This window comes from Heliangelus exortis, chromosome 1 (genome assembly GCF_036169615.1).
Source record: "Heliangelus exortis chromosome 1, bHelExo1.hap1, whole genome shotgun sequence".
NCBI lineage: Eukaryota > Metazoa > Chordata > Aves > Apodiformes > Trochilidae > Heliangelus > Heliangelus exortis.
The window spans coordinates 84,177,686-84,197,761 of record NC_092422.1 but is presented as its reverse complement, the minus strand read 5'-3'; the positions used below and the strand labels follow the sequence as shown (position 1 = coordinate 84,197,761).

The following is a 20,076-nucleotide window of genomic DNA, read 5'->3' as shown; positions in this document are numbered from 1 at the left end:
GAACACTGCCAGGGATAAGGCATCCGCATCTTCTCTGGGCAACCTGTTCTGGTGTCTCACCACCCTCACACTAAAGAATTTCTTCCTAATGTCTCATCTAAATCTGCTTCTGGTTGGGGTTCTTGGAAAACACAGCTGAGCTGGGTGCTTTTCCTGCAAAATCCCTGCACTTTTTGACAGAGGGCTTGCACAGGGCTTCTGTAGGGATGGCTCCTTGAGTAGCCTTTCCTCTCTTGGCTTGCTTTTCAAGTAGAAATGCTGCCAAAATGTTCCTTGTCATATTGCCATCTTAAGGCTAAGCTCCCCCTTCCCCCTGTACTGACCCACTAAGGCCTCGTCCATGCTCCGGCCTCTTTGGCTTTCCTTTCCTCCCCCCTATCCCTGTCTCTGCCACCACACCTCTTCAAAGGTGGGAATCCCAGCCGGGCCCAGGCTGCTGAAGGAGTTGGTTCCCCTTTCAGATAAAGCAGTTCCAGGTAAGGAGGCCGAGTTTTCCCCACAGCCAGGAGGTGTGGCAGTGCCTTTTTGCTCTGCCTCTGGCAGCTGGGCTGTGTCTGGCCCGGCCCGGCCTGGCACCGTGTGGCCTTTCCTGGTGCCCGGCACCTGGCACGAGGCATTTAATTTCTCCCATTTTTATCAGAGCTCTGTAACTGTTAGCTTAATGTTAACTGGCAAGGTGCTGTGTACAGTTTGGACGTGGAAGGCTTAAAATATTAATGATTTGAAAATGTAATTGGTAGATCTCTTTAAGCAGTTGGAGGAGCTTGTGTTAAGTGCTAGCAATGTGTTTTGCTTTTAACACACCATGCAACGTGTAATGCCTTTCCTCCCCATTTAGGCTTGCCCGCGTTCCCGGTGTCTCCGCACATGAAAAGCCTTTCATCCACCAATGCAAACAGCAAAAGGCAGGCTCAGCCAAGCTGTACTCCAGCCTCGAGGTTGGCTGCCAAACAGCAGAAAATTAAAGAAAGCCGGAAGACAGATGGGCTGTACACAGACGAAGAGGAGGACTTCCAACATGCATCTCTGCTGCAGAAATACAGCGAGTGTGAGAAGCCATCAGGGAAACGTCAGTGTAAAACAAAACACTTGGCACTGCAGGAGAGGAGAAGGAGGTCATCTCTGACAGGGGATGACACCACAGATATCGAAAATGCTGAAGATAAGGTATCTTTATTTAGACTTAATTGTCCACCAGCCTCTAAGCAGGCAGAGCCAGCCTGCTTAAAACTGATGTGCTGTCATGCATGCAGGGTAGCGGGGACTGCATTCAAATTTGTCTGTGGATGCTTTGCACATTTTGTATTTGCTTTTCTTAACCCAAGCTAAAGGCAATGTTGCAGGGGGTAAGGAATCTTGAATTTAAAACTTGTACCAGGAGTTTCTGAAAAAACAAAATATGAATAGAAAACCTTAATTTTTTGCTGACAAAATATAATCCTATTGCTGTGAGGATAACGCCACCAACCCTCCCTCCCCCCTTAATGGCTTTGACAGGTCACAGTAACGAGAAAAGTCAGGAAGCGACCAGAGCCTACTTCAGACTGTGACTCCTCACCAGCCAAGTCGTATGAACAGAAGCTGTACGACCGCCTGCAGCAGACCCCCTCATTGCTACCCACCTCTCAGCCCTTGCAGCTGCCGGCCGCAAGCCCCCCTCAGGAGACCACCCCGAGCCGTCCCATGCCACCCGAAGCACGGAGGCTCATTGTCAATAAGAACGCCGGGGAAACGTTGCTGCAGCGGGCAGCGCGCCTGGGATATGAGGTAAGGGTCTCTCACCACCCTCGGTGAGGTTAAAGCCCTCTTTGTAAAGTTTTGAAGTGGCAGCTTTTGAGTTTGGTCGTTTAAATTTGCTCACAAGCCCCCCCTCTCCCCCCCCTCTCTCCCCTGATGTATTCTCTTCTCTGGGTCTGGGGGAAGGTTGCTTTGGGAATGCTTTTCCACAGCTGGCAGAGACACAGGGAACGCAGCACGCTGCGTCAGCGAGCAGAGGGTAAACTTTTATGGGTAGCCCCTCACTACTTCCATTTAAATATAAGCCATCTGAACACAGAATAAATGCCCTGTTTTGGTTTCTTTGGTTGTTTTGGTTTGTTTTGTTTTTTAAAGTAAACTTTATGGTAGTCTTTAATGAGCTTTGAGCGATGTTTTGCTTTTGTTATTTGTGAAGAGCCTGTAGTTTAGGAGAAGGATTTTATGTTTTGTTCTTTTTCCTAAGGAGTATTTGGTATGCAACACAGGACGTTAGCAGTTGGAATGTCCTCTTGCATGATGAGGTGCATCGTAGGAGCTCTCTGCATACTTTATGCTTAGTGTTTGGAACTGCATGGCATAGCTGGAACAGTGTTGTCCGATGAAACAGCCCCCGTTGCTGCAAAAATCAGAAACTGATGAATCCCCTTGCTCTGCTGTTTCACAGCGTGCTTTTTATTGGGGAAATACGGACATATAGGTGTGAGTGTCATTTCTGCTCAACCTTGGATCTTGGAAAGAGGTATTTCGTTGCAGTGAGTGGTTGCTGCCTGTGGCACGACTGCAGGGTTCGCTTTGGCAGTCCCTGGACTTGGACCTTGGACCTGGGCTTGGGCATTGTAAGGTGGCATCAACTCGGGGCCAGGTGGGGCCTGCCCAGCCTCAGGTGTTTGTTGAGACCTCAAAATGCCCTTTGTTGAGCTGGAGAGTTTCGTGTGGAGAGAGGCCTTGTCCAGTTCTGGAAGGCAGAGTTTGTTGGAAAGGTTTTGTTTACCCTAGACAAAAGCTTTTCTTAACCCTGAGCACTTCAAGTAGCTAGGAGGTGGAGAAGTGGTTGTTACAACGTTGCTATGGTAATCCCCATAATTTAAATGGTTTAATTTCCAACAGACCTAAAATTTCATATGGATCCGAAATCAAAATGTGTTGTAGCATGTGCTCCCATCCTTGGGAGAGCATTTTCTTCCAGTGCAGTGACTGTCAGGGTGAGTGCCGTTAACTCGTAGCCAGTTGCTGTGGGATGCTTCTGCACTTTTGCTTTCTGCTCCCAGTGAGCACAGCTGAGCACAGCTCAATGAGAGCAGCTCTGAAGCATACAGAGGGGCTGAATTCTTGCTCAGGCAGGGGCAGAGGACTCTGTTTGCTTTGCTGATAGTGAGAGCTTTCTGCAGCACTAGCCATTAGCAGGATGGTTGCAGAAAGCCAGGAATGCCCAGCCTTGTTAAAGTAGGGGTCCCATGGCCCTGGGATACCTTGTGTACTCACCAGGACTTACCATCGTCAGCTGATAAGCAATTTTGATTTTCCAACTTAAATCCATCCAGCAGTTCAAGTGAACACCACATTTTTAATAGGCTTAAATACTCCAATAGTTTGCCTTGATTGTTCAGCCAGCCTTGACAGTGAATCTGTGGGTCCTGTTGTTGGCACAGTGTGGGGCAGGAGTGCCAAGTGGGGCAGGGGAAGAACCCAGTCCACGTGCCCAAGCTGCCACTGAGATCTGGCAGCATCTCTGACTTTCAAGGCTCGAAGTGGTGGGTGGCTGCACCACCCTGTCGGGGCTTCACTTAACCTGTAGTGAGCTGTAATAATTTGGTCAGCTGTGGTGTTATTCTTGTTAGTGACCAATCTACCACAGTTAATAAAAAGCTGAATTTCCTCTTCTCTCCAGAAGGATTAGAACTGTTAAGAAGCTACAAATTCCTCTATTTAAAAAAAAACCCAGCAAACAAAACCTCTCAGTCGGTCAAGGTAATTTGCTGGTCTGTGACCTCTGGCAACTGCACACATCTGTTTTCTGCCATCCCCTAAGTGGGTCAGCCAACAAAGGTGGCTGCAGCACGATGGCAGGGGGCTGATACTGAAGTGGGAGTGCTGGAAGTTCACAGGCACATGAGGGCTTCTCATGACTGCTGTGGTGGCTGTGGGTAGCCCTGTGGCCTCTGCCTTATGGCAAAAGAGGCAAATGAGTCAGCGCCGCTGGGGCTGTGGCCTGCAAAGGGATGCCAAGTGCTGGTGCAGGACTTGGGGCTGGAAGTGGCTGGCATCACAGGGCATCGTGGAGCCCTGACAGTGACAAGAATTTTGTCCTGGGTAGAAAACCACCAACAGCTCTGCCCTGAGACCTGGAGAGCTCGTGGCTGCCCTTGGCAGCCTGCCTGCCTTCTCAGCAGGGATGCCTGGTGGCTGTGCAGAGATCCCATCCCAAACCCAGAGGCAGCGCTGGCATATTTAGTGTGCAAAGGTTCTAGCAAGCTGTTTGTATCACTCCTGGACCCCTGGGGAGCCCAAATGTTGCTAGCTCAGGTGCTTCTGCCACACTTTTAATTGTGAGGTATGGATTTGACGCAGATAGTTGTGGGAAGGCAGACCTAAGTGTGTTTTACACACAATTTTGTGTGCAAAACCTGATGTGAGAGTGAATTGTTGAAAGACAAATGTGGCTTGTGTCTGGACAGATAAATTGCAGGGCCACATCCAACAAGGCTGCTTAAAGACAGTTCAACAAATGGTCTTTGGCTTTAGAAATCTGTAGGGTCTGAGTAAAATGCTGCTGAAGGTGGTGGGAAGCTTAGGCTTTCCTTTGCCAGGTTCTTGCACCAGGTATTGCTTCATCAGGATGTTTGCAACCCCTCCCAGGGTATGGGCACTCTTGAATCTATTCCGTTTACCCAATTTGAAACAAAAGACTTGAGATTATATTAGTTTTACTTTTTGTGAAGGGGGAATTATAGGGAGCGTAAAGTCCTTTTGGGGAAAAAAATTGCAAAAGACTTGTGTAATTTATTTGATGGGAGAGGAAACACTAGCTGCCCTTATGATGCTTGTTGCTTTTTGGTGTGTGTCTGGAAAGTTCTCTGGTGAATTTGGGATTAAATCCTGTCTGGGAAAACAGTGAAATTAGAGGTTTGTGGTGTGTGGTAGGGGTGGAGAAAAGATGGCATTTATTTCCAGGGTGTTTAAACGCTCATGAAGAAGACAGGGCTTATACAAGCAGGGGGAGAGGGTTTTCCCTGGGGTTGCCTCACATGAGGCCCTTTGGTCCTCTAGTGTCACTGCTGCAGGAACAGGGGACTCCTGAGTATCATCCTGCCCTTGTGCAATTCCCTTGGAGCTCCTGCACCCACCCTGCCGGGGGACAAGCATCACTTCTGGGGTGTTAGGCACAGTGCTTCGGGGAAGCGTTACAGCTCAGTTTATAATGCCTCCCCTAAGGGACAAGTTTTGAGGTTGGGTAAAGTCAAACAGTGCTTTTTGGTGACAGCACACTTGCCCAGGGCATGGGGGATGTGCAGAGAGTGGGGGATGCACAGGGGGATGCTGACCCCTTTCTCTGGAAAAGGGGCAGGAACTGATGCTGCAGAGCACGGGTGGGAGAGACTACTAAAGTGAAGGACATGTCTTTGTAGATGAGGATTTTAACGTTGCTGTTTGAAATTTGGCTAACAAACTGTAGGCAGCAGAAGCAGAGGTGACACATACCTTGTCTGGTGACGTGCTCGCTTGAATCTTTGCATTAACTGTGACTGATTTTCAGATTGCTGGTTTGAATAGAGAACCTGAACAGACATTAAATTGCCCCGTGGCACTTTCACAGCCTTCCTCGTAAGGTTAGCGAGAGATGCTTCTGAAACCAAAAGTGTGTTTGTGGCACCACATGTTCTTGTATTCGGCAGCGAAGGCTGATTTTTTTGTAAATTGAATAAATCATGTTAAAAAAAGCTAATGAGGCATTTAATTAATTAACAATGTAGGGTTTTATGGTCTTTATGGTTACATTTTGTGGTTAATGACATTCTTATAGCCTTTTAACACAGAATTGCCTGACAAAATTAGCCTTTTCGTCCAGTAGTAGGTATTCCGCCCTAGAACGAGCCTTCCCTTTTTACAAAAATAGATGAAAGGTGTTCCTTTATTTTGAGTTGCAGAATCTATTTTAAATGGTAACTGCATGCTAAAAGTGGAGCTGAATACGGCAGCCACTTCTGCTCCCATCTGCTAATTTGCCTGGCGGGGTGGTCTGGTTTTGAATGAAAAGTCATACCTCTGGGGTGTAATTTCATACAGCCTTTTCTTAGGGGCTTGGGGGAGCACAGGGTAAAGAGCGTCCTTTCTGTGCCGATTTTGGCCTTTTCACTGATTAGTTGGAACGTTAAAGAGCTTCTGTTGGCTGAGAGGTGGGACTGTGGGAATCCCAGGGAAAACCAGTGGGTGCATCCATCACATGTGGGTGGTGGATGGCTCTGTCCCCGCAGCAGGTGATGGGGATGCTCTAGTGCCCGGGATGGGCAGCTCATTAAAGCTCCCAGCTTTAGCTTGGTTAGTGAGGGCTTGCTAAAAGAGCAGCTTCATGCTGTATCCTGGATACCAGCTCTCAGGTCAGGTATACCCAGAGCACAGATTATTGCGGGCTTTCCGGTAGGTTTTGAAACGGGAAGAATAAATGCATCACACTCAGCGTTGTTTTATTCTCTCGCTTTGGCAAAGCAAACACTTGCTACCTCCATGCCTTTTCCTGCTTCGTGAGGTGTCGCTCACAAGCATCCAAGAGGAGCAAATGCAAAATTAATGGATTGCCACTAATCTGGGAATGCGGGGGCTATTTTCTGCATGCAGTATCACTTAGGCATGTGGGTTGTTTTTTTTCTTTTTTTCTTTCGCATCTGAAACAAATTGAGGAATACTTAACACCATCCTGAATTTTTGGTTGAGTGATGGAGCAGTCATTGTTTCAAGGCCACAGGACAGCATAGAGCTGAGTCTGGCCTAGGCTCTCGACCGTGGTATATTTGACTGCAAGATGAATTGTGTTAAATTCACATGGCTTCCCACAGCGCCCGGCTCGTTATTGGAACCTGGTGCCTGGCTTTGGTTCTGCATGCAGAAAACCAGGGTGGGTGAAAATGGGATTTCCCCGATCTTGATAGAGCTGGTCTTTTTTTTTTATTTGTTTGCCGGTTGCAAACTGTCCTTTGTGTGTCTTAAATGTGTTTTGTTTCGGGTCATGCGCTTTTTCTTTTTAAAATAAAACCGACGTCGGCTGTGCTGCTGTTGTGCTTGCAGAATTTTCTGCTTAAAAATGCAGATGTAAGAGTAAAAACCTTCCTGCTAGCTTTACGCATGGAAGTTTTGAGAAGTGGAAAGCTGTGGGTTTTGTCTGTGAAATTTGCACGTTCCTCCTCTGCGACGACGACGCAGAGGGGCTGCAGGAAGGTCCCTGCTGGGCACGGAGTTCTCGGTTCTGCTTTGCACAAGCTGGACTGCTCCTGGGAAGTCGTGGTCTCCACCGTGTCTCCCAAAGAAACAGGCCTTTCAATGCTTCCCCTCTTCTTTTCTTTTCTTTTCGACTGACCTGTGTCAAAGGTGTAGCTTAGGCTTGTTGTCGGGGTTTTATGTTTCGCTCTTCCTCCCCTCCCCCATTTTCCCTCCAGAAGAGAAATCCGTGCAACTCCGTAACAAGAAATAACTCGATGTATCTGTTTTTTCCTTCCATTTCCAGGAAGTGGTTCTGTATTGTTTGGAAAACAAGGCGTGCGATGTGAATCATCGTGACAACGCGGGTTACTGTGCCCTTCATGAGGCCTGTGCCAGGGGCTGGCTGAGCATCGTGCGGCATCTCCTGGAGTACGGGGCTGACGTCAACTGCAGCGCTCAGGACGGAACCAGGTTAGCAGCACCCCCAGCCCAGCATCTGGTGGTCACCACTGCCGGGCAGTTTTTGGTTTTTTTTTTGTCACAATAGTGGGAGAAAGCATCTCTTCCCACTCTATTTTGTATCCTGCCCTTACCCCCCTTCCTGTTCTGCATGAAATCCCCAAAGTGGGTGACATGCGGTGGCCTCATTATTGATGGTCCTTGGGCAGGAACTTGCAGGACTCAGTGGCCTCCTCTTCTCTCTGGTTACTAAAGCACTGGGGGCACACTGTTGTGTGAACTCGAGTTCAGCAAAAATTTTTTTTTCACTGGGAATTTTAATACGTTTGTTTTATTTTTAAGAGTTTGTGAAATTCCCAGCTGCAGGGCAGGAAGGAGTGATACTTGAGCTGCAGCCCTGCTCATAGCCACTCCAGGTCCTTTGAATTGTGCCAAAACAGTGGGCTTTGCCTTGTTGGCAGGGTTACTTTTAAGAGCACTTGAAGCTTTTGCGGTGATTGGGTGTGCAAGTCCTATATATGCTATATAAAAAAATACTGTTTTTCCAAACTGTTAAAAATGTATCTGGTCATTGGATATTTTGGGTTTTTTTTAGTGCCGATTTAGGCTTTTTTTTTTTTTTTTTTTTTTTTCCTGTCCACAGAATAGTAGGGATGCTTAGTTCCTGTGCTCCCAAAATAGGTAGTTTTTTTTTTTTCAAGAGATAGAAATTCTGCTCTGAATCTTTTTAAAGCTTCTTATGGATTTCCTAAAGCACCTCTTTTACCACCACTGCGGGGCTGACCTTGAGTTAACTTTCCCTCAGCAAATGCAGAACATTATCTAATCTATGCATTTTGGGGACGCCTCTCTTTGTATTTTTTTGAATCTCCTGCAGCTTGTTATCTTAAATGGTTTATCGCATTCACTATCACCATACAAATAGCCAGGGAGGTAAAATTAGCATAACTAAGAGTCTGCCTCTTTTGTTTCTAAGCTCTTTATTTATTAACTTGGGAAGGGAGGAGTCAGGAAAACAAAAGTCCCAAGAGGGGTGGTTAGGATGGTCCATTAGAAGTTCATGATGGTCGTTACCGGCCCATCACAGCCGAAAGGAGACGTCTCTGGAGAAACATTGAAAGTCTGTCTGGATTGTCAGGTTCCTTCTCCATCTCCCATTTCTTTTTGAGAAGTCTCAGCTCTTCAGGCTGACAAACAGCCCCGAATTTTCTGCTGTCTCCAGCTTTTAGTGGCGAGTTGCCATAAAAAGAATCTTAAATTATTTTTGTCTCACTTACTGGAGTAACTTATATAGAAGATTAACACCAGGAAGTTTCTGACTGGTCTTCGTCGTCCACCAGTTCAGAGTCCACCTTTGATTTCAGTTCACAGCTGGAGCTGATTTTCAAGGAAAAAAATTGTTTTATTGAAAAATTGTTTTGGGGAAAATACATTTTAGAACTGAGCATAGTATAATGATCTTATCATAGATGGTAACGTCAGAACTCAGCTTGTGTTTTGTGTGTTCTTATGGCAGACTTTTTATCTTTCTTTTTTAATTTTTTTATTTTTTAAGCTTACCTACAAACAGAGTGAATCCAAACCATATCTAGGGTATGGATGAAGGATAATCTAGCTGCCCTGAATTGAGTAGAACAGAGAGAACAAGCTTCTGTAAAGAAACTTCTGATCAGTGGCCTTTTAGTAGGGCTGGAATTATAGAATCACAGAATCATTCCTTGACTCTGTAGAGTAAATCATGACATTCTTACAACAAATCCCATTTCTCTCTTGAAGCCTCAGTAAATTTTTTCTCCTTTAACTTGTAGGACAAAAGAAGTGTCAGTCTTCCTCAACTGTATTGCTTTTAAAAATCAGATTCCTGAACATGTTAATTCCTTGGAAAGAAATTAAAATCTTAAAAACAAAATAAGCCCTAGACAAACCCACCTTCAAAGACTTATCCCCCTCCACTGCTTTTATGACTACTGTGAATATACCTTACTGTCTTCTCTTCCACTTCACAAGCCCACAAACCAAAGACATTTCTGGTCATGCTGGAGGCTTTCGTGTCTCCTGAGAGTAACAATGGATGTGTTTAGTTTTGTACAGCCAGTTAACCTAAATCCACAAAGAGCTGTGATACAACTGCATATGCTGTGATTGTCAGTGTGGCAGCCTGAGGTGTCACTTGCCTGAAGCTTTGGTCAGTGTTACATGGTGCCTGCTGCCTCTGTGGTCAGCTTTTTGGAGAGCACACTAAAAAGTTGTGATAAGTGAGGTTGTGGCTTCAGTAGGAACAAAACATCCATATGAATCCAGAGGATGTAGGAAAGTAAATACAAATCTGTGCATCTGTCCTTTCAGTCCTATCTGAAGTGTGCTACAGGTGCTCCCATTGGTGTGCTGGGGTTTTTGTTTAAGTTTTAAAAGTGAAGCAAAGACCCGAGCCTTATGCTTTGATGTTGTCTTTTACGTACTTACGCAGTCAGTCTGTCATGAGTTCAGTAGGTAAGGCTGGCTTTCAGCTTTTGGTTTCTCCTGCTATCAGAAAATGTTGTTGGAGCCAGAACCAAGCAAAGCGCCAGACTGTGGTGGCTGGGAAAGGAGGTGGTGGCATTTGGGGGTGTAGGTGGGATGTAGTACCTTCACCCTCAGCCTGGCACTGGGGCTCTGCTGCCTCATCTGCTGCTGCCTGCAGCCCATGATGTCCCTCTGTCTGCACTTTCACAGCACATCTGGCCAGGCTCAGAGCAGCCGTTGTCTGTGTGTTTTCCCTTTAAATTATGCTGATGGTGGCTTTACAAATGCAGGAGCCTGAATACACAACCACTCTGCTGCTGAATTAGTAGCTAATCAAAGATTATTGTAGAACGGGGCAAGATCTTTAAGACCTGTCTCAGAAGTGCCACAGTCACTAAGGGCAGTTAATCGTCTTACCTATAAATAATAATAGACAGTGCTTAAGAGGTGAGATTTTCCTTCCTTGACAGGACCCCAGTAAGTGCAGTAGCTAAACAGGGGGGTGTACAATGACCGATGCCTGACAGGTACAAGGATGGTTCCTGGTGTATGTGGTCTTATCTCCTTGTTCTTTTCCTCTTACTTCCACAGCATGTCCTAACTGAACCAGTGCTGCTTTAAAAAACAAAGCCACATGCCAAAAATACAGGCATCTCTTGCCTGTTAGCAAGGCCTCTCCATTGCTTCAGAGTCCGCTCACTAGATTCGTTCTCCGCATCCAGTTTTGCTTTATTCTTCTCTCTGGCAGCTGATGAGCTCAGGTTTTTTTTTTTTTTTCCTTTTCCCTGGGAGAACCATGCCAAAATGGCTCTCTTCCTGAGCCCTTTCAGCTGGTCTTGGCAGAGTGATGCCCTCCAGTAGCTAATTGCATTTAAGGAAGAGGCAGCCAGCGTAGCTGCCCTCCTGCAACTTGTGCCTTGCCTCTTCTGTGGGACAGGGTTGTATAATGGAATAGATGGAAATAAAAATAAAACACCAAGATAACAGTATTGCTCGGTGAGTTATGAGACCTCTTACTGCAGCAAGGAAAATTCTGGTGGTGCCTGAAAGGCTGAGAGAAAGCCCTGACTGGTCTAAATTGTTTATAATTTTGGTGGTGGAATGATAAACCCCCAGTGAAATGTTTTCCTAACTCTAGTAGTGGTAAAAATAGTAGGAAGAATTCAGCAGTACACAGGAGAGGGTTGAGATGCGTGTCTCTGGTAGGATATTGTAGCTCTCAAATGTCCCCAGATCCTTCTGGGGCCTTTCAGAGGGTTTGTTTTAGAAAAGACATGTACTACCGTTTACTGTACCATTAGGGATAGAGAGTGTTTATTTCCAATGCTCAGGGCGGAAAAGATTATATGGGCAAAGCAGCCCAGGAGAGGACTCCGAGGGATCTTTTTTTCATGTCTGAAAAATCTTGCTGACTCCAGTAGTCACTTTGCATCCTACAAAGAGGATGGTTAAACTTTGCCAAGACTGAAAAATACTCCCTCCTTTGCTGGTCCTGGTGGGAGAAGCAAACATGAGTAGCTGTTTGCATGGTCCTGCTCCTGAGCTTGCCAAGAAGCTGTGTGAGCCAGTAAAAGAGTCTGTCAGCTTTCTGGTAGTGTCTTTTTTCCTCTGCCTTATCTATGGGAAATATTTTTTTTTTTTCCCTTTCTTTCTTTTCCCTTCCCCACCAGTGTTTGTTTCCTCCCTTTGCTTCCTTCTATTTATTGTTCTTCCTCCTTCTGCGTGGCTTTACTGTGCCTTTTCTTCCCCTTGCCCCTACAAACTCCCTCTCATGCCTGGGCTCTAGCAGGCAACAAAGGCAGGTCTGCCTGCTCTGCTGCCTGCTCCACTGCCTCTACCCCTCTCTGCACTGCTGTGCTGGGTGACCTGTAGAAAGGAAAAGGGTGTCCCATCCTCGGGTTACAGCTCCTGCACTGCTATTTTTCTTTCCCGGGGAATGCCCAGGTGCCCTTTAATGAACTCATCTGGGTGTTGTTAAATCGATTGAAACACTGGGCAGTGATTTAAATGCTGTTTTTGATATGTTAAGGGATCATCTTGAATTCATTACTGCTTCAAAAGGCACTTAGGTAAGTCAGTTAAAAAAACCCAAACAAACAAACATGAAAACCCTCAAACCAATAAACCCACAACACTCTCCTCTGACCTCCCCCCAAACCAGAAAATCCTAATTCTAAAATAAAGCGGAAAATAGTTCAAAATTAAAGACTCCAGTAAAGCGAGGGAGTGGGGGAGAAAAGTCCCCAGCATTTGGCAGCAGCCGTAACTCTCATCTGTTCCCAGTGCCTGTTGCCAGACTTCAAGGCAGGGATGGGATGCTTCGTGCCCAGTGGGGGACAGGATGGTTTGCTGCAAGGCTGACCTTTTCCTGCTGATGATGCTCCCTGTGTCGTGACCTGACAGCTCAGGCTTCAGCTGCTTGCTGACAGCCAGAAACACCCGATACTTCTTCAGCCTCGGTGTCAGCACCCCTGTTACTTGTTACCTCTTGTGTTGTATCTCCAGGGATATTTAGCACCAGCCAGGTCCTGGATGTCCTGGGTGCACATGATGCTGTGTCCCTCCCCGTGCAGAAGCGCTGAGTTAGGAGTTGGAAGTGGGAGTGTGAGACTTGCAGGGATCCCTGGGAATGCTGACTTCTCCAGTTCTGTCTGTCTCAAGGATGTCAGTGTTATGTTAGAGACTTCTCCGTGGAACTGAGAAAGGGATATTCTGACCCTTTGCAAGTGATCCTCACAGGCTTCTCTGGTTTTTAAATTTGAAAGTGGCTTTCTGAAGAGTGGCGTATTGGGCTTCAAAGGTGTGGATATGTTGTGCTCTCTGGTGCTGGGGGTCTGAGAGGTGTCACAAGCTGGATTTGAAGACTGCTCAGCAGGTCCAGGATCTCCTGCTGGTTTGCTGTGTTGGTGGCCTGGGGTGTGCCAGCAGTGTAAGCTCTCCTTCCGTAGTGAACAAGCTGCAGACTCTCCCAAGTGCAGCTTCTCATGTCGAAACATGCATGTGCCAAAACCAAAACTGCATGTAGTTTTCCAGCAAGATGGGCAAGCGTGAGCACATCACATGTGACAGATGTTGATCACCCTAAGTCACAGCCTCCTGGAAAGTACTTGGAGTAAACACACCTGGAGTATAATTCTTTTTGAGATGGATCAGAGTCCCCCTCCCATCAGCAGTGCTCCATAAGAGATGGGAAAGTGGTGGCTTGCCTTCCTCTTCCTGACTGTGTTGATCTGCCTTTGCTCTATCCTGAGCTCACATGGATGGCAGCCTGTACCAAAGTGGTGGTGACACAGAGGGGACATTGCCACATGTGGCAGAAGGAGTAGTGGGAGGTGGTGTCTTTGCAGGAGGGAGTTTCAGCCCTGGTTGTTAACCAAGTGCTGCTTAGCAGATTGGTCAGTGGAGCTGAGGGGTTTGCTTGCCTGTGCTTCCCAGTGACTTCTGCTTGTAATGTCACTCTGAAAGCTTTCAGGGAGGCAGTGGATGATCCCAGCTGAAGTCCTTTCTTACTTCTCTTGCCTTTTAATACATCTGTTTGAGGAGTGTAGAGCTGAGCTGAACTGCTGTGGCCATTGCATTTGACTCCCCTTTCAGTTCCTTGCTCATTGCCCTCTAGGGAAAAGATGGGATTTTAACACATCTTCATTAGCCTAAAGAGTAATATGTTCTACTTCTAGGCAACTGCCCATTACGTATAATCATTTTCAAAGGCAAGAGTTAATACGATTTATAATTAGCAATACGGAATTTTACACCTGGAATTACTGACGTGTATTAATGAATAATACTTCTGTAGGCTCACAAAAGCTATGTCTGAGCTTGTATAGATTGCTCACGATGCATAAAATGCTGTAACTTCTGGGTGGACTAAACTTAAAATAACATGTTTTTCTATTCTCTGAGTAGAAGGGTTGAATTGTGCTGGAAATATATTCACAAGTACTATTTAGAGAGGATGTAGAGTGGAAGTTTGGTTCCTAGCAAATTTTCATAACTTATTTCTGTGTATATAATTTAGGAGCTTTGGGTAACTGATTTCCATGCTTGCCCAGAGGCAGGCTGAATGAGCCCTTACTCCACAGCATGCTGTTAAATTGGCAGAGATTTGGAACAGTAGAGTGACTTGCAGCAAAATGATGTTTGTGAGGCTTCACGCAAACTCCTGCGTTCTGTTACAATGGTGTAATTATTTTACTGGCCTTCAAAATATGTACAGCAGTGAATAGATGTAACAGAAATATCTGCCCTGAGCAGTCTGTGAAAAGACAAGAGGGGGGGGGGGGGTGAAGCACAAGTGAAACCGACAACGGGATGATTGGCAGCTGTATTAATAGTGTTATTTTCTTTGAAAAACTTCGATCTGAAGTCAGAAGTTTCTTGTCAAATACATTTGCGTGATAGTACTGAGTCAAAATGTAACACCGTGGTCTTTTTTATTTCCCCAGACCAATCCATGACGCGGTTGAAAACGATCACTTGGAAATTGTCCGCCTGTTACTGTCTTATGGTGCTGATCCAACGCTTGCGACCTATTCTGGGAGGACCATCGTGAAGATGACCCACAGTGAGCTCATGGAGACCTTCCTCACAGGTGTGTGGCCGTGTTGCTCAGGGCTCTGCTGGCTGTGGTGAACGGTGGGACGTTTCATAGCACCCCCAAGTTGCCTACTTCCCAGCAGGGATGGCTCCACTCTGAGGAGCATTGGAGTACACAGCAGCTCCCTCTCTGCCTACAAAAATCCGATGGCTACAGGTGGGATGAGTAGACATGCGTGGGGGCTCCTTCTAATAGAAACTCTTAGTAAGTTAAAAGGGTTGTGCCACTGTCAGATTTGATAGGCAGGAGGTCAGCTGGCTGTTCAGTGCCTTCAGTTTTCTGCTTGAAATGAAAATAAGTAACTTTCAAATCCAGTAGCTGTTACTTAAACATGATCATGTTTTCCCTTGGTCTTGATCTTGGTGTTTATCTTTCTAATACGACTCTTGTTGTAAGTTCTTCCTCATTTTATATCTGAAATGCTGAAAACTATGTTGAAGTTCTTGTCTTTAAATGTCTTTCCACGTTCTAACATGGTTTTAGCCTTTTTTTTTTTCCTTTTGGTTCTGGTTAAGGACACCGGCATTCCCTAGTAACCTCTGAAAATGTTTGCAGTGTTCATAGTCAATGAGATTAAGTGCTCATCCTCTTACCTGTTTAAATGGTGCTGTGTAGAAAGCACACGGGTATATCAGAACCGCAGTAAAGTCCAGTATCTTGAACTTCCAAGCACCTTGAATCCCAGTATCTCTTCATCAGCTTAACTAGCAAATCTCCTAAGTTACATCTGTAGAAAAGAGTTACATCTTCTGAGCACATCTGTATGGAAAAACATTTTCCATCATTTTCTTTGGGGCCACTGTTTCACCACCAAGTAGGTGTCTAGAATAATTGTGGAGGCTGAGATGTGGGGTAGATGCCATTGTTCACAAAAAGGTTAAAGGATGGTGTGTCTGTCTGTGTTAGACCGTGGGTGATCATTTGATGTGGTGGGTCAGTATTTGATGTGCTGGGAGAATAAATGCAGGAGAAAAACGAATTCCAGGAATACTTGGAAGAATAGTGTGTGTTCCTTGTTGTTCTTTGTAAGCATGTGCATTTAGGACGCTGTGTGGGTTTTACTTGATGGAAGGTATGGAACATGCATAGTGAGATTCTTTACGACACCTGGTCTACTAAACTTGCCAGCTTTTTGTTCTCATCAGAATGTTTTTGTTGTTGTTTTTTCCTCTCCAGAGTATTTAACTGACCTGCAAGGTCGAAGTGTTGATGACCCTGGTTTGTACTGGGATTTCTATGGCAGCTCTGTGTGCGGTGAGTAAATGTTACCTTTTATTTCTTTGTGTGTGGAGACTTTCAAAACATGTGGCACGTGGGGGTGGGGGCTGTTTTGCTTTTATGGTGGAGGTAGCTGGAAAGGAAGCATACTCATTATATTTACGGATCACGTTATTTGAAGAAAAAGCAAGACCCATAACAGTCTCTTCAATGCTGACTTGGCACCTTTATTCAATTTTATTTAGATCCAAAAGATGAATCTGGATTTGACATCTTGGCAAATCCTCCTGGCCCAGGTGATGAAGATGAAGATGGCTTTAGCGATGTGTTTGAATTTGAATTTTCGGATGAGCCTCCCTTACCATGTTACAACATTCAAGTGTGTCTCTCTCAGGGGTAAGAGTAAATACATGGTTTGGGGTAAAAATAGCTTAGATGCAACATTTTGGGATGGCAACATTTTTTGTCTGTGGGGAAATGTGTTTGCATTTATTTAATGTAGATGAGAGAGCAATACTGTAACCTCTGGGCTTTTTAGAAATAATATGAAGTGCGAGGGGGAAAGGCTGATTTGCTTGAAAGCCATGCTCTCCAGCTGAAAGGGTAATGTTTGGAACACAAATGATTTCCCTCATCTCATGCAGTACCTTTATAAAACATCCCAAAATACAAGTGCTTCTAGCACTTAAATTTGGATTACAAGTTTGTAAGGTGTTCTTAATTTTGTTTAACCAGCTATTTTGTTTTGCTGAGTGGACACACGATGATGAAATGACACAATTTCTGCTGTGCTCGACTGCAGCAAAGCTGGTGTAAATAAAAAAAATGTTTTCCTAATCTGAGAAAAAAACCCTCTCTCTTGACTTGTATGTAATATGGGCATCTCTGAAAGTCAGAGTTGCTGAAATTTCTGATTGCAACTCTAGGCCACCTCCTAACTAGCTAAATGGAAGTCGAGCCCAGCCAGATGAACCTTTTAACCGTGTAAGCAGCTGCTGGGAATGCCGCTGACCCATGCGTGTGCTCTTGAGCCCTGGGTTTATAGGCTCCAGTGCCTCTGCATACCTGGTCCCCCTCCCTCCCCTGAGCTGCGGTGCTACGAGTAAACACGTACACGTCTGCACATCTGTTCTGTTGGACCCCCAGAGCACTGGCCTTAGTTTCAGGGAGATTATTTGTGAGGGAGGGTTTGTCACACAGCGGTAGGGTAAAGAGTCAAGAAGCCTGTGACTCGATGTCAGTTACGGGAGCCTGTTTCTCCTTTGTTTCCGCAGACCACGAAACTGGCTTTTGCTCTCGGATGTGGTGAAGAGGCTAAAAATGTCATCTCGCATCTTCCGCTGCAACTTCCCCAATCTGGAAGTTGTCACCATCACGGAGGCTGAGTTTTACAAACAGACTTCCCTCAGCCAGTTGTTCTCTTGTGCTACGGACCTTGAAGCCTTTAACCCGGAGAGCAAGGAGCTGTTGGACTTGGTAGAGTTTACAAGCGAACTCAAGACTTTGCTCGGCTCCTCGCTTCACTGGTTGCATCCACACGAGGACCCTCCCTTTGACATCATCCTCTGGTGAACCATCAGGCCATTTAATGTACAGTGCTCTATACAGTTACTTCTTTATGTATATGTGTTCAAATGCAATTGTTTCTGTAAAGAAAGGACACTATTAAATATGAAAATATCTTTCCTTTATATAAGAGATCTGAATTCCAGTTGGATGGATTTTGGAAGAATTTTTTTTTAACTTCAATCAGTTTTTACAAAATTGTTATATAATGTTTCTTTAAATGCACACAGGCTTTGGGATAAGTTTGTTATTACTCGGAACACGTTTTTTTTTTTAAAGAACACACCCACACATTGACTTTGTTTCATACAAAGCACTGATTACACAGAACATACTTTTTCTAGGTGATGTGATCAAAGTCGTGTGGCTTGTTTGGGAGACAGAATTCAGTAAGGCACTTGGTGATATTATTTTTGGTTTTTTGTTTACAGAATTACCTGCCTTGGCCAGGTAAGCACTATTGAATATAATTCAATAGTTTGTAATATAAATTAAACCATATCCATACGCATCAACTAATTGTAAGAACTTTTATATCCTAATTTAAAAGCTGTGAAATTTAGTTTTCACACATCAAACCGGATTGTTTATATATGTTTAAACATTTTATGCTCTTTATTTAAAGAAGACTTTGAACTATTTTTTCTGTACCTTGTAAAATATTGAAAAACTAACATATGTTGAAGTCGCTTGAAACTGTACATAAACTAAATTTTCTGAATTGTGTGTTTATGTTTGAGATCTGTGTTTTAACTTTGTAAGTAAATCTCCTGCCTTTGTATTTATATTTTACAAAAATTTTCTTAAAGGCAATAAAACTGTTGAGAAATGATGAAGCTAAAGCGACTCCCATTAATTCCATGCCTGGTTGTGAAATGAGCTCCAACTCATTAATGTTTATGAAAGGAGGCTCCGCGTGCGGTTCCTGAAGCGGAGCAGAGCTGGCACAGGTGCCGGCGAGCAGCTGATGAAATCTGAGGTAGAATCTGCACTGGCTTTCTAAATTCAAGGTTACAAGAAAACATCAGGCGGGCGCCTTTTGTGGGGCAGAGGTTTAAAAGCAGGTTTTTTTTCACAATACTTTCTGCAGTGCCTTTTAGTTAAAGAATGGTGAATAGGTTCCATTTTTTTTTTCCCTCCTTTGTCATCGTTTTAAGTTAAATGGACTGAATTCTCTTTTCAGTGGTGTCTGCAGAGGGGAGGAGAATAGTACTGGGGTAAATGCTTTAGTTTTAATGTGGTGCATTAAGGCTGTGAGCACTGTTTGGGGAGATCTGAAGGGGCAGCGAACAGAATGACACTTTTACACAGCTTAGGAACTTGGATCTCAAGAGGCTGGGATCCCAGAGCTTGGGCAGGCCCTCTCTTGAGGGTCTAGGTCTGCTTTTCTCCTGCAGAAAGAAGCTCCCATTGTGAAACCCGAAGCCTGAGTTTTGCTTCAGGGCTGTTTTTAACAGTAGTGTATCCTGTGATAGCTAAGTGCTTCAGCGGAGATGTTTAAATCATACTGCTCTTCTGGTGAGGACCAGGACACTCACCAAAAGGGTCTCAAATAGATCACCCGGTCCATCGGAGAAAAATACCTGGTGGCAAGCTTTTCCTTCTGGGCCAGTGAAGCTCAGAGATTTCAATTACTGTACAATGTATTGCAGTTTAAACCTTTGCTCCTGGGGGAGCATAAGAAATGGTCAGTCCTGAAGGTAAGGGAGAATGACACTTCTATTCCTGAAACTGTTCCAGAGGAAAGGTGCAAAGCTGATGCCTCGTGGTGTGTCACTGTTGGGTCTTTCGCCAAAAATTTGTACCGTGTGGCTTACAGTGGAACTCCTGGGGATAAGCTGATCCAAAAGAAGAATCCCAACCGCTGGCTGCTGCTGGCAGCTGAAGTCCCATCTCCCCACAGGGCAGGGAATTGTTAGTCCTAGCTCAGCCACCAACATACCTCTCCAGACTTTGGTTAAGGATGATAATTCTCTCTTCTGTGCAGCTTGTATGCACACTCTGTGTTTCCTTTTAAGCCAGCATCCGGCTTTGCAAGGAACTGGAACACAGACATCCCTACTCTCCAGTTCTGGCTGCTTTTTTACCCCCTGATTTACCCAAAAAGCAGAGGTGGGCCAGAAAAACTAATGCGAGAACATAAAAACCTTTACCTTGTTTAGCTGCATACTGCTTGGTTTGAGCTGAGCATGCCAATCAGCTTGGTATCACTTCCAGGGATGAGTGGCAGACTCCTCACTTCTCGCCGTGCCCCACAGGCAAACAGGATTGACGTGGCTTCCTGTTTTGGCCGGCTCCTCCTCAAATAATCTTGAGCACGTGCTCCCCAAATGTCTGCTGAGTCAGCTTTCTAGGATCTACACCGAGTACAGTTGGGCCTTCTCCATGCTGGCACTTGCAGCCCTGCTCAAATCCAGTAACAGCCTCATGCTGTTGTAATGCACGCGTGTGCCCGCCCCGGGGCCCGTCTACGCTCTAAAATTAGGGCTGTGGCAGGGAACACCTGATCACAGTGCAGTCCCTTGATGTAACTGCAACCATTTTATCCTCTAGGATGTACTTTT

At 45.3% G+C, this 20,076-nt stretch overlaps 1 protein-coding gene across 12 annotated transcripts in view; it reads left to right on the top strand.

Annotated features, from left to right (window-relative positions):
- BCOR (BCL6 corepressor) overlaps positions 1-18,354 on the top strand; it is an 82,367-nt gene extending 64,013 nt beyond the window's left edge. For all 12 annotated transcript variants that reach the window (XM_071751038.1, XM_071750974.1, XM_071751029.1 and 9 more), the window contains 7 exons: positions 839-1,167; positions 1,498-1,767; positions 7,475-7,641; positions 14,577-14,722; positions 15,905-15,982; positions 16,192-16,342; positions 17,221-18,354. In XM_071751038.1, coding sequence (XP_071607139.1) covers positions 839-1,167; positions 1,498-1,767; positions 7,475-7,641; positions 14,577-14,722; positions 15,905-15,982; positions 16,192-16,342; positions 17,221-17,518 — 1,439 coding nt within the window. In that variant the 3' untranslated portion in view covers positions 17,519-18,354. The remainder of the gene's footprint in view (positions 1-838; positions 1,168-1,497; positions 1,768-7,474; positions 7,642-14,576; positions 14,723-15,904; positions 15,983-16,191; positions 16,343-17,220) is intronic.
- The last annotated feature ends 1,722 nt before the right edge of the window (positions 18,355-20,076 follow it).